The sequence below is a fragment of the Nicotiana sylvestris genome, chromosome 5, assembly GCF_000393655.2.
Source record: "Nicotiana sylvestris chromosome 5, ASM39365v2, whole genome shotgun sequence".
Taxonomy (NCBI): Eukaryota; Viridiplantae; Streptophyta; class Magnoliopsida; order Solanales; family Solanaceae; genus Nicotiana; species Nicotiana sylvestris.
The window spans coordinates 141,633,303-141,647,414 of record NC_091061.1 but is presented as its reverse complement, the minus strand read 5'-3'; the positions used below and the strand labels follow the sequence as shown (position 1 = coordinate 141,647,414).

General features: G+C 32.0%; 1 protein-coding gene across 1 annotated transcript; it reads right to left on the bottom strand.

Annotated features, from left to right (window-relative positions):
• Positions 1-4,023: 4,023 nt before the first annotated feature.
• On the bottom strand, positions 4,024-8,149 carry LOC104248818 (ras-related protein Rab7-like). Its single transcript, XM_009805141.2, has 8 exons — positions 7,815-8,149; positions 7,478-7,504; positions 7,112-7,211; positions 6,647-6,793; positions 6,316-6,396; positions 5,892-6,037; positions 4,554-4,592; positions 4,024-4,298 (listed from the first exon to the last, which is right to left on the bottom strand). The coding sequence occupies exons 1-8, from the start codon at positions 7,865-7,867 to the stop codon at positions 4,232-4,234; spliced, it is 660 nt and encodes a 219-aa protein (XP_009803443.1). The 5' UTR covers positions 7,868-8,149; the 3' UTR covers positions 4,024-4,231.
• Between the last annotated feature and the right edge of the window lie 5,963 nt (positions 8,150-14,112).

The following is a 14,112-nucleotide window of genomic DNA, read 5'->3' as shown; positions in this document are numbered from 1 at the left end:
GTTGGATAATGAACTTTTTAAAAACGGGTCAAATATGGATAAAAATCATATTATCCATATGGATAACCAATGAGTGTAATTTTTATATTTGTAAAGTCTCAAATTTGGGGTTCCTCAAGTTAGGGAGATTAGGAATTTTCCCAAAAGTGATCATATGCAAAAAGTCATGGATAATATGGTTACACCTATTATCTGTCGGTTAATCTGTTTTTATCCGTATTAAATATGGGCAATTTATTTGTTTTTGCATTATCGGTTTTCAACCCAAATCATATCTGACTTGCCCCGCTTGTTTGCCACTCGTATCTGTGACTAATTCACCAGAGGTCTAGCGAACATCGTTGTTTAGTGAGTAAAAGATAAGTTTTGAGATCTCTGTCTCTAAAAGAGAGCAATTCCTTTAGGGTAAGGTCTCCTTTTGAGTGAGCCATTGTTTGCCATTTCTCTCTCAAATGGTGCATTTCAAACGTCACCTAATCGACTTTTTAGCAAGGTTTTAAAGCATTTTTTTTTGGTTTGGTTTGGTTGTATATAGAGCTGTCAAAACGGGCCAGCCCTGTCAGCCTAGCCCAAGCCTCGTGAGCTTTTATATTTGGCGGGCTAGGATGGGTTAGCCCGCCATATGAATGGGCCTTAAAATGGCTGGCCCAACCCAGCCCTAAGAGGGCTGCGGGCTAGGGCGGCCCGACCCTTCAATTTTTATTTTTTTTTAATTTTTTTTTCTTATCCTTAAATATTTTTTCGTAATATAGTCGATTAATCATGTAAACAACTTCTATTTGCTTAGAGCATATAAAAATGTTGATATTTGATGAGAAATCTCATAATTGAAATACAAATTCTCTATATCTCTAGCTCTTCTTTTTTAAAGTTACATGAATATTTTCTTAATACCTTTCTTTCATTTTCCTCAGATTCAGGGATTATTTTAATAAGTTTATATGCTGAGATTTTTAATGTAGGATTAACATCATTTGTTGATTTCATCATTATAGTCCATAAAATTTTTAAAATTCTTGAAATTTGCTAGTGGTCAATTTTTTTTGTGTGTATTTAAAACTGATCTTTATCTATATTGATGAGTAGAGTCGTCAAAATGGGCTTGGCTCGTGAGGCCAGCCCAACCCAGCCCACTACTTGGGTAGGGTTGGGCTAGAATTTATTGAGCCCATTTAAAACTGAGGCTTATAAGCCTGGCCCAAGTCAGCCCACTGGCCCTTGAGGCTTGACCGAGGCTGGGCTGGGCCGGCCCGTGGGCCAACAATTAATTAAATTCAAATTAATTACTATTAAATATTTAATATTTTAAAAAAGTAAAAAGTAAAAAAACTATTAACTATAATCCCCATTCCCCAACCCTAAATTGCTCATTTACCTTTTCATATCAACTAGAATTTAGATTTTTGACATGCATGTAATATGACAAAATTAATTTTTCTTTTGCTTAATTAATAACGAACTCGAAAAGCCTTAGGTAGCCAATAAAATCTTTTCTCAAAAGAAAATATTACTTTAAGTGGCCAATGATCAGTTTGTATTACTTTAATATATTATTACTATTTAAACTATTCTTCAATATAGATAAAGATCAGTTTTAAATACACAAAAAAAAAATTGACCACTAGCAAATTTCAAGAATTTTATGGACTATAATGATAAAATCAACAAATGATGTTAATCCTACATTAAAAAATCTCAGCATATAAACTTATTAAATAATCTCTGAATCTGAGGAAAATGAAAGAAAGGTATTAAGAAAATATTCATGTAACTTTAAAAAATAAGAGCAAGAGATATAGAGAATTTGCATTTCAATTATGAGATTCCTCATCAAATATCAACATTTTTGTACGCTCTAAGCAAATAGAAGTTGTTTACATGATTAATCGACTATGTCACGAAAAAATATTTAAGGGTTTAAAGAATTTTTTTTTTAAAAAAAATTGAAGGGCCGGCCCGCCCTAGCCCGCAGCTAGGGGTGTTCAAACCGAACTGGAAAACCGCACCAAATCGAAAAATTAAACCAAACCGATTAAAAAACCTGATTAAATTTGGTTTGATTTGGTTTGGTATTGAGTAAAAAAATCCGAACCAAACCGACATATAAATATATAAATTTTATTTATATTTTTAAGACTTTATAGTGAATTTTCTTTAGAAAATGTAGAAATATTTGGGATCCTCTCATGTATTAACCTTGAAAGCGTAAATTAACGAAAAATTATTGTTAGACGACTAAGAAAATAACTATCATGTGTTACTAAAAAATTCTCCCATTAGAATATTTTAATAGATCATATATTTGTCAATATGTTTCCATATTTACTAAATATATATTCATTTATCAAAGCTTTATCTATAATTTTAACAAAGAAAGATTGAAATAATATTCATGTAACAAAAAAAAAATCCGAAAACCCGATAAAACCGAACCAACCCGGTCCATATACACCCCTACCCGCAGCCCTCTTAGGGTTGGGTTGGGCTGGCCATTTTAAGGCCCATTCATATGGCGGGCCAGCCCGTCCTAGCCCGCCAAATTTAAAAGACCACGAGGCTTGAGCTAGGTTGGGTTGGCCTGGCCCGTTTTGACAGCTCTATTGAAGAGTAGTTTAAATAATAATAATATACTAAAGTAATCCAAACTGATCATTGGCCACTTAAAGTGATATTTTCTTTTGAGAAAAGACTTTATTGGTTACCTAAGACTTTTCGAGTTCGTTACTAATTAAGCAAAAGAAAAACTAATTTTGTCATATTATATGCATGTCAAAAATCTAAATTTTAGTTGATATGGAAAGGTAAATGAGTAATTTAGGGTTGGGGAATGTGGATTATAGTTAATAGTTTTTTTAATTTTTATTTTTTTTAAATATTTAATAGTATTTAATTTGAATTTAATTAATTGTTGGCCCACGGGCCGGCCCAGGCCAGCCTCGGTTAAGCCTCAAGAGCCAGTGGACTGACTTGGGCCAGACTTATAAGCCTCAGTTTTAATAAATAGCCTAAATAAATTCTAGCCGAACCCTACCTAAGTAGCGGGCTGGATTGGGCTGGCCTCATGGGCCAAGCCTATTTTGACGGCTCTAGGTGTATATATTGGGGTTTCCACTAATTGAATTTGTGCCCCTTGTACGTTCCACTAAAGGATGATGCACTCTTATCGGGACCTTTGATTAAGAGGGGAGAGATTCTATCTATATTACCGTAATCTAAGTAAAGTTACCTTATGACAGTGTGAAACAGGAAGGTATATTACTGTCACTATATAGTTCATTAAATTTACAAAATTATTGAAATCATTTGAGTTTAGCTCTATTTGAGAATTCGTCAAGCTAACCACGTAAAAGTGAAAATAACGGACAGTTCAAAGAAAATGTGAAGATATGATTCAAACGCGAAGACTAGATCTGGAATTGGAGTTCCATTTTTACAAAAAAATTAGGCTATTTTTGAAAATTCAATCTATGTTTGTTATATAGTTTCAAATAGTGTGTGCCTACGTTTAATACAAACGTGACAATTGAGACCTATTAATCAAGTCAAAATGTCCCCATTGAAACAATTAACATTAAATTTATTAATCTATTCTGCACGCATAGCTGGACACTCTAACTCCGTTATGTACGCTTCAGCCATCAAAAGTGGTAGGGGTAGTAAGTATCCCTTAATCCTTAATTATAGTTTCGGGTTCGAATTCTGAGTATGGAATTGTCTTTAGCAAGAAGTGCTTTACCTCCAAAGTCAAATTTGACAGTGTAAATCCAAATTAGTCGGGCCTCAAAATAGATACTGGGCACAGGGTGAAAAGCCGAAAAAGAAAAAAAAACAGAGGTAGGCTTCCCTCTTCGTGGATCCAACGCTCACCCCAAAAGAAATTATGAAAAAACAAGATAAAACTGAGAATATAAAAAAACAAATTAAATTTACTGGGTACAATAGCATGGGGAAAAATATTAGTTGAAAACGCAATGACGAAATGCAGAAATACCGAAGCATTTGCCATTATTTATTAGGAATATGTTAAGAAAAATAAAAGGAAAAGGTATGCCGAATTTATCTAGAAAAGTTTACTTTTTATCCATCAAAGAAAGTGAAATTCTATGGAAGTAAGAAATAATACAGTTGCAGAAAACTATGAACGTACCAAATATCTAAAAACAATAAAGAATAGAAGAACAAACAAATTAATTAGGATGTTATGTCTGTGTGACATTACTATTTTGAAGATTTAGCATGCACACCCTCCTCTCTGCTGCTCAATTCCTGATACAGACTCTGGTATTCTCTGGAGTTGGCTGCAAAATATTAAAACTTTTAATATAAATTAAAATAAGCAGCGTTTATCTGAAAGTTTTCTTGTTTAATTGTAGGAAAGTAGTCCTACTATTACGATGTTTAATATTAACAAAAGAAATTGCGATTTTATGAGAAAAAGAACCACATAATTCCAAAATTAAGTACCAATTAGAGTTTATTACGAGGTAAGACATTTAAAAAAAACTTTATTTTTCTAGTTTAATTTACATTGCAATATTATTTGATGTACTCACCAATGTGAAGGCATATCTTCATCTACTACTGGCTGCCATCTGGAGTAAATGAAGGGATCGATAATATTGGAAAAAAGAAGAAGAGAGGATGTAATTCAGTAACTTAACAAGAAAAATGTCCAAATAACCCCCCCCCCCCCCCACACACACACAAGAATAACAATTACAATAACAATAATAATGAAGGAGTCTTCCTAAACTAGGAATTAGTCCTCTAATAATCATTTAATTAGCTCTGATTTTAGCTCGTTTACTATATTTTGTTTAGTATTTCACAAGTTGCTTGATAAAGAGAAAAAAACCTTAGTGTACTAAAATGAACCAATTTGACATTTCTGCTGAGGGAATAAAAAATGTTAAACACATTAAAACAACTTTACAAGATGTGACAAAGGTAGGGATGGACATAGTCTGGCCAAACCCTAAATCCAAACCAAATGCTAATTTTTTGAATTTTTGGTTTGGATTTTCAGATTACGGATTGGATTTTTAAAAATTTTGGATTTTGAATTGGATATTGGATTTAGTATTTCAAATTTTTGGATATCAGAAAATCCAAAATTTTTATACTTTATATTTAGTCCATTATCCATATGGCAGTAGTAATAAGTTCAACACCCTACCCATTAGATATTTAATTACTATGTTATTATCAAAATACTTTCTATTTGGATATGGTTTTACTATTGCTACATCTTATCAGCAGTGTTAATATCGCTTGAATACTTTATGGATGATTGCGATAAGAATAAGGAACTTTTCAAGCAATTTAACATGCGTACTTCATTTGGATATTCATTTTTGTAAAAAGATGAAACATCTCAACTTACAAACTTAAAACAGAAAATCCAAAATATTCAAACCGAAACCGAACTTAAAAAATCCGATCCAATCCGAGCTTATTTGGATTGGATTTGGATTGTCAATTCTTCAATCCGAAAACCGAAAATCCAAACCAAAATTTTTATATTCAATCTGAATTGCCCGACCGCCCACCCTTAAGCAAAGGGTTCATAGAGCCTTAGACAACGGGTTAGTACTAAGACAAACGAGCTTTAATTTTCATAATTATAAAGAATTGAGATTTATAATAATATCTTATATACAATTTCTAAATATATATTTCTTGTTTCGAATAGTAGAGAAATGAACGTCTGTTTATATTTATCGCGAAAATTAGATGAATCAACCTTTGTACTCAACCAAAACGTGTCATTCTTTTGGGGTAGATAAAATTTTACTCAGACTAGATTAGCTCACTCAAACGAATTAAATGTTAACTTGATGAGTGCTTAAAAATAATAAAATTATAATAAGCACTAATAATTTGTAACTTACATGTTGTGATCATCTTCGTTAGCAAGGGCAAGTTGTGCAGCACACAAGAATGCCGCATCCACATTGTAATCTTCCTTCGCTGAGGTCATAAAATAATGTATATTTCCCCTTGAATCACACCATTCCTTGGCTTTCTTCTCTGAAACCTGTAAACAATACAAGTATTCTTTAAGTAAAATCTTAAAGAAATTTCACAATATTACTGTAATTTAACCTGTTATAGTAGGTTACTTAGTTTGTTTTCTAGATAATCAATTCTACTTATTATAGGCAAGTTATTTTTAATTATGTTTTAGATGACCTGTTAGTGTAATTTTTTTTTAAAACACTTTCAGTGTATATAGAAGTAAAACTCTAAGAAAAAACATATATAATGGGAATAAAATGTGTTTGACCAAAGATGAGATGAGAAGCAAAAACTTACTGTCTCAATGCTGCCACCTTCCAAGTCTACTTTATTACCAATCAAGACAAAGGGAAACTTTTCTGGCTCTGTTAAGTCAGCCTGAAATCAATCACATACAAAAAAAATGAGTAACTATTTGAAACCATGTAAAAAATGCCTACTAAAAAGGCAGCTCGGTGTACAAAGTATCCCGTATTTATACAAGATTCGGATAACGGCCGTACCCAAGGGGTATGATATAGATAATCTACCCTAATGCAAGTATTAGTGGTTGCTTTCACGGCTTTAACCCGCGGCCGATAGGTAAAAATGCCTATCAGAAAAAGTTCATGATAATTAAATCACTCACCTGTTTGATAAATTCTTCATGCCAACGTTGAAGAGTCTCAAATGACTTGGGCACATTCACATCATAAACAAGAATGCAGCAATCTGCTCCTCTGTAAAATGCAACACCAAGGCTATGAAACCTTTCCTGTCCTGCTGTGTCCCATATCTACCAAAAAAAACATAAGACAAAAACAAATTTACTATCCGTTTTACATCAAGCATATGTGGAGTAACTCCCGATATAACGATAAAAATAAGACGTATAGGTGGATTGAAAGAAAATCAAACCATTTTACGCCAAAGCAATACGTGGAGTAACTCTCGATATAACAGTAAAAACAAGACGTATAGGTGGAATGGAAAAAAACTATTTTATGTCAAAGCAATACGTGGAGTAGCTCTCGATATAACAGTAAAAGCAAGACGTGCAGGTGGATTGAAAAAAAAAAAAAACAGAACCTTTGATGTTTCAGTAATCACTTACTTGCAAGGTGGCTACTCTTTCACCAATCTCTAGTTCTTTAGTAGCAAAATCAGCTCCAATTGTCGCCTTGTATTGCTGTCTAAATTTCTTGAAAACATATCTATAATTGCAGTTAATGAAAACACAAATATGCAAAATCCTTGCTCAAAATTTTAGTCCATTATATTTTTGCATCTCTAAAACACTCTTTGAGAAAATGCTCTCTCCCCTTATCAGGCAACCCCTTAATATGTGGAGTATATATTTGTAGGAAAAAAAAAAATCATCATGGTAACTAGTATCAACTGAATTATCGTGCGATTAAAAAAATCCTGGCTCCGCCTATAAACAAAGTTAAATAAAAAGTTTATCTAATGTTGTGGATACTGATTCACCAAAGATGTCTTTCCCACCCTGAGAATGCAAATCATATCAAAGTGTTAGTAACAGTTAGCAGATGAATAACAACAAAAACCATGCAGTTTCAAGAATATTAGCAAAAGGATACTTGAAATCTGTGTTGCTCAGACTCTCCAAAATTGCTATAGCACTCGTGTTGGATCCTAAAAAAGACACTACTTTTGAAGGATCCAACACGCACCTAATGTCATTTTAGAAGAGTCCAACAACATAGCTTGAAATAGCAAAAAGGAAAGGGAAACAAATTAAAAGAAAAGAAGCATCTTTATAAATAAAATGAATAAAGGGTAATGAAAATTCTCACCCACAATCACCAAGAACAATGACTTTGATCAAGCTTCTTAGTGGCTTAGACATGTTCAAGAAACTACCTGTTACTTTGTAGTTTGAAATAATCTCTTTAGTTTTGTTTCAAAACTTTGTTATAAAGCTATATTTTTCTGGAGGGTTCAAAAGATACTAAATGGAAAACATGATCAAAAGGCAAATTAAAATTTCAGATAAGGGTGGCCATTGTGTTTTTGCATTTCTCTTTGTTTTGTCTACTCTTTTTTGTCTAATTTGCTTGTGATTTCTATATATGAAGATGGGATATTAATTAGACATAGAAGTTTAATTATTTATTGACCAAGAAGAAGATTTTTGTTTTTATGACTTTGTTGGTTGTTAAAGGAACGAGTCTTTCTAGTCTGATTATATTTAATTAATATTAGGGGGTAGTGCATCCCATGTACAGTGTTGACCTTGGATTTAGGTGATTATGAATTTTGCATAATTGATTCTTCTAGATTAATTCAAGTATTATTCCATAATTAAGACAAGTTGACTTCAGATTTTGTTTTCTTTTTTCTTTTTCCTATAGTGTTTTTCTTTTTCAGGAGTTCTTGCCTATATTTAATACTAAAAAGGGTAAGATGAGAGAAGAATACAAGGTAATGTCGCGATTACATCAAATCGGTCGTTACATAAAGTGATTGATATATAACAATGAATTTAACAATACGATACAATAAAATTTAAGTAATAATAAATATAAACATTATATTTGAAATAACAATATGATACAATACAATAGAATTTACAGTTCCTAGATACCTACATCTCATATTTTTTTGTCCTGTCTTCAAGGAAAATAGAATTTACAGTTTTTTTTAAACAGTTCTTAGATCTGTAAAATAAGGTGAATTGATGTGGTTGAGGATTGTGCACCTTAGATGCATATTCACAAGCCCAACTTCAACAACTACTACCTTTTTCTTCTTTCTTGTGATTTCACCTTTTATCAAACTAATTAATTTTCTAGTCTGATCACAATGTAGTTTTTCTTGTGACTATCACATGATTCAGTCCCAATATCAGTTATGAAAAGTTGCTGTGTATATTAAATGCCCAAAAAACTGACAAATATGTTACTCCTTTAAACATTTTTTTAAATTATTTAAATTAGATTATCTTGATCAATTTTTGAAGTATATATAACTGGCAAACTAAGATACTTAGCTTTAATAAAGTAAAATATACAGTTTTTTACATTTGATAATTGAATTTACTTGCAAATGAAAGAAGACCCCTGCTTTGGAGTGCTATAAAGAAAGATTGGCATAAACAAATTTAAAAAGTATTTCTTTAATTTATATATATTCTAGTATTCCTTTACTGATCAAAGTAGAGTATTTGAATATTTAAAAAGAATTACTCCACTTTTTATTGTTTTCCTGCCTAGCTGGCAAAAAAAAATGCCCAACCATAATTTTCTATTTGTTAATTAAGCTAATCCTGTCAAATCATTTACCACAAAATAGTCATGAACTCATGATTAAGCTACGCCTAATGATGTCATTTGATTGAAACTTAAATCTGTACAATTTTACAATACAATGATGAGTTAAACTGCTCGTCTTTATATAATAAGTTACTAATTCTTTTATGCTACTAGGAAATATATGTACCTTACACCCCCCCCCCCGGTTTTCTTTTTAGATTTGAAACTTGAGTAGCATCGAAATGAAGGCATCCAAAAGAGACGATCATTGTAGTAGAAATGACGTCAGGTAGCCACCATAGAGGACTGCTATTTAGGAATTAACCAGTGTATTCTGAATTTTAATTTTTCATGACATAAATGCTAGGAATTTCATTTTTTGATCATAAATAATCTCTAACAAGAATTTGGTTTTTTTGAGAGATACGATCGGAAGGAGCTATTGTCCTAAAATTAAAAATTTTTGTTCAAAATTTCAGGAGAAAAATAAGTGTTGTCTAATTCCTAAATAGCAGCCCTAAGAATGGTTGTTTGTGCACCTCTCCCGAGGGAGAAATTCAAAAATAGCCAGATTTATAACTGGTCGTTCAAAAATAGCCCAGTTTCAAAAGTAATCGAAATTTAGCCACTTTTCATGTAAAGATAAATCTGAGCGAAAATACTGTTCAAAACCCGAAAAATATGCCAGTATATTATACTGGAGTTCCAGCATAAGTATGCTTGAACTCCAACATATTATACTGGAGTTCCAGGATAAGTATGCTGGAACTCCAGCATATTATACTGGAGTTCCAGGATAAGTATGCTGGAACTCCAGCATAAGTATACTGGAACTCCAGCATAATATACTGGAGTTCCAGCAAGTATAATTGTCCAGTATAATATACTGGAGTTTGGAGCACCGGTGCTCCAGTCTCCAGTATATTATACTGGAGTCAGCAAAGTATACCGGTCCAGCATAATATGCTGGAGTTCATACACAGGTGCACCGAACTCCAGTATATTATGCTGGACCGGTCTCTGTTGCAGCAAAATAGTGGCTATTTTTTATTGACTTCGTAAACGCTGGCTATTTTTGAATGACCAGTCCGAAAACTGGCTATACCGTGCTATTTTTACCTCTCCCGATGATTGCTATTTCAAATAGAGCCCAACAGCCTAAATAGATAAAGGAGGTTTTGGCATGATAGAACAACATACTCATATAATTGCTAGAAAATAACCCTAGTTATAAATATTGCCATCAAATAGCCAATAAATGTATATCATAATAATAACATGTATATCACAACTTTTGTTTTCTTCTTTACCTATACCAATATGTATATTAAAATTTTATTATCATTCTTTGTATATAAATAATATTATTCTTTGTATATCAATAGTATAAAATAATATATATATATATATATATATATATATATATATATATATATATAGTTATTGCTGCCTTTATATTAATGTATATCATAATAAAAATATTGCATTATTTGTATATCACAGTGTATACCACATATGTATACCAAAATAAATATCATAAGTTTATTTTTCTTCTTTGTGTACATCAAAAATTAATCTTCTTTGTATACTAAAATATTATTTACTCCGACAATTATATTTATTATTTTCATATTTTAGAACGTGCTTAAACATGCTATATCAAAACTTATTTTTCTTTTTTGATCAATAATTAATAATTATATTATTTGTATATCATAGTGTATAACATAATAATAATATGTATATCAAAAGAATTATTAAAATTTTATTTTCCTTCTTTATATAACACATTTCAGATTGAAAACTCAAGTTCAAGACGACTCCACATGTGTATCCCCTATTGTATCCCGTGTATATCTCTATGTACATCAGTAATATCTCATGTATATTATTATGTGTATCTGTGTATATCCATGAAAATTTGTGTTAGATATACGATATAGAATGTGATATAAACCGGCGTCCATAAATAAATTGTGTTGTATACCGATATACAAAGTGATATACACAGACGTCCTTGAAAACTTGTGTGTAATATACACTGATGTACACGATATACAACGTGATATACATATATCGCAGTTGGATTTTTAGGTCTGATTTTTTGCCTGAAACCAATATAAACCACTTCTAATCTTGCTCAAATTTTGTATAAAGCCTAGTTTAGGTATTTTCAATCAATTTCCATCACACCCACTCATTCAATCCAAACAAAAAAGGAAGAGAAAAGAAAAACAAAGTTGAAATATATTTTTTCTCTCTTAGTTTTTGCTTCTGATTTTCTCTGATGTGAGATCAACCTTACCTTTACATCCCATTGATTTTTTTCCATAATTTGCAAGAATTTTTGCTAAACTGTGAGAGCAAAGAAAAGAGATAAAAAAAGAAATACAAGGATAGAAAGGTGGAGGGAAGTCAAAATAAGCGTGTAGTTTTTTTTTTAGAGAGAATATAAAAGAGGGTAGGTTTTTTTTAAGGATTTGGCTATATAATGCCAATTGTTTTGGACTATCTTTGCCAAACCTAATATAAGGCTAAAAAATTGCCAATTCCTATTATGGGTTGTTATAGGATACCAATTTTTTTTAGATAATGATCATCAATTTTGTAGGGTATTTTTTACATAAATAGCCCGCCATACTCATTCTTTATTTTTTCTAATTATATATATATATATATATATATAGATCATATATTAATTATACATAACAATACATATATAATACATAAATTATGCATATATTATATTTTCACCGGCTATTTTTAATTTTAGTGGTTCGATGAGCGGCTATTTGTGTTAATTCTTCATTTTGTGTAGTCCAATAGTGGAAGATCAGTGGATATGGGTTCTTGGTTTGGGCCGCTGGTGTTACTTTGTTCTGGAAAACCTAGCACACCCTATGACTTGAGAGTATCAATATATCTACCTAATTAATTAAGTAATTTTTACCTCCTATAGCAAAAGTTAACACCCTATTTATTTTAAATAAATACCATTTAAAAAAATTATATTCTATAGATACCTTTTAAGGTTTATAGCAAAATATTTAATTTTGGTTACCTCCTAGCCCTAAGCCACTAAATACGCTAATTAGTTACACTATTTTCTTTCTCTCTCTACTTTGATACATCTCATTCTCTCCCCCATCCCATTAAAATTTTCGATCTCCTCCTCCTTCCACCGATTTTCTTTGTATCCCTTCCCACTTTCCCCTCCCTTTACACCAGTGTGATGAACCTTCCGCCGCCATTTTTGGCTGGTTTTCTGGTCGTTGAAAAACCTCTTTAAGACCCTCTTTAAAGGATACTGCTTCGTCTGGGTCGATGCTTTTATAAAGCTCCTTCCCATTGAAGAAATCTTGAAGTAATTGCTAAACTTTGGGAATCCTAGTTGATCCACCAACGAGAACCACATCATCAACACTGCTCTTATCCATCTTGGCATCCCTCAAACATTTCTCCACTGGCTCCATACACTTCCTGAACAAATCCATGTTCAGCTCCTCAAATCTCGCTCTAGTAATAGTCGAGTAAAAATCAATACCTTCATACAAAGAATCAATCTCAATTGTGGTCTGTGCAGTCGATGACAGAGTCCTCTTTTCCCTCTCACAAGCAATCCTTAACCTCCTCAATGATCCTTCCGCCGCCATTTTTTAATTGTAATTCAATGTATCTCGCTGTATTCCATGTATTTTATTGTATTCTCTGTCTTTTTTTCATTGTATTTCAATGTATCCCGTTGTATTCTATGTATTTCATCGTATTCACTGTCTCGCTATATGCCATGAATGTATTCATAAGTTTTTTTAATTAATATAATTTATGTATTCAGATGTATTATATAATTTCTCTGAAGATTGCTTTTTTTGGGTATTTTTTGGTTGAGAATCTTTTTTATAACTGAAAATACAAATTTTATGTGTTATAATTGAGTTTGTTGAGTTATATTAGGAGTCTATTATGTTAATTGATTCACTTTCCATTTTAAAAAAGTGTAATCCCCTATTTCACGCCGTGAATATAATCGAATACAGTCGAATACAATAATCTGTCCAGCTGTAATCCCATGTTCACTCCATGAATACAGTCGAATACACTCGAATACAACTGTCCTAAGAACAGGTGAAGTTTTGAAGAATGACAAATGAACTCAGTCATGGACCAGGTCCATCTTGTGAAGCACTGTTATGATCAACCTACACATGTGAGATGCACGTGAAGGAGATAATTTCTACTGATCAAGCAGCAATATCTCCTGATTTGATCGAAAAGGTTGCATATCAGATAAGGGGAAAAAGTCTCCTTATATGAAGAGAACACAATCCGGATAAAGAGAGTGTTAGAGTTTGATATCTTCAAGGACTCAACTACGATAGAAGATCAAAAATTGAGTCCCAATCAAACTCTAATTTCTAACCTATTAAATGACAGTGATTGTTCTCTTTTACAGGTATTACACAAACGCAGAAGTTAAACTAAATTGAAAGCAAAAGAGCAAGGCGATTTTGCAAGCAATTTATGTGAGATTTGAGTGTGCACTCCTGAAGCTACTTGAACGAGATAGAAGAACCAGTTCCATTATGTTTTTTCTTATTCTAGTTCAATTATAGTAGGTGGTTTAAAGTTGTACCTTTCAGCTTTCATAGAAGCAATTGTATTAGGTACTTTGAGTGTTCAAGTTATAAGCTAACTTGAAGTTGTCGCAACAGTTGAGGCTGTGTGCTACAACGGGATTAGAGGTAATCCTTAGGGTTACAAAGTGTTTTGTAAATGCTGTTTTGGCTCAGTGATTTTAGTGGAAGTTTGGAAAAATCCTACTGAGTAGTAGGTCGTGGTT

What these genes read in the sequence shown, in the direction of transcription:
- LOC104248818 (XM_009805141.2), bottom strand. Translation starts at nt 7,867, where the DNA reads ATGTCTAAGCCACTAAGAAGCTTGATCAAAGTCATTGTTCTTGGTGAT. An exon ending in ATTGTTCTTGGTGATTGTGG is followed by an intron (nt 7,505 to 7,814) that starts GTGAGAATTTTC and finishes TTGCATTCTCAG; the next exon opens with GGTGGGAAAGACATCTTTGG. An exon ending in GAAGATATGCCTTCACATTG is followed by an intron (nt 4,299 to 4,553) that starts GTGAGTACATCA and finishes AATATTTTGCAG; the next exon opens with CCAACTCCAGAGAATACCAG.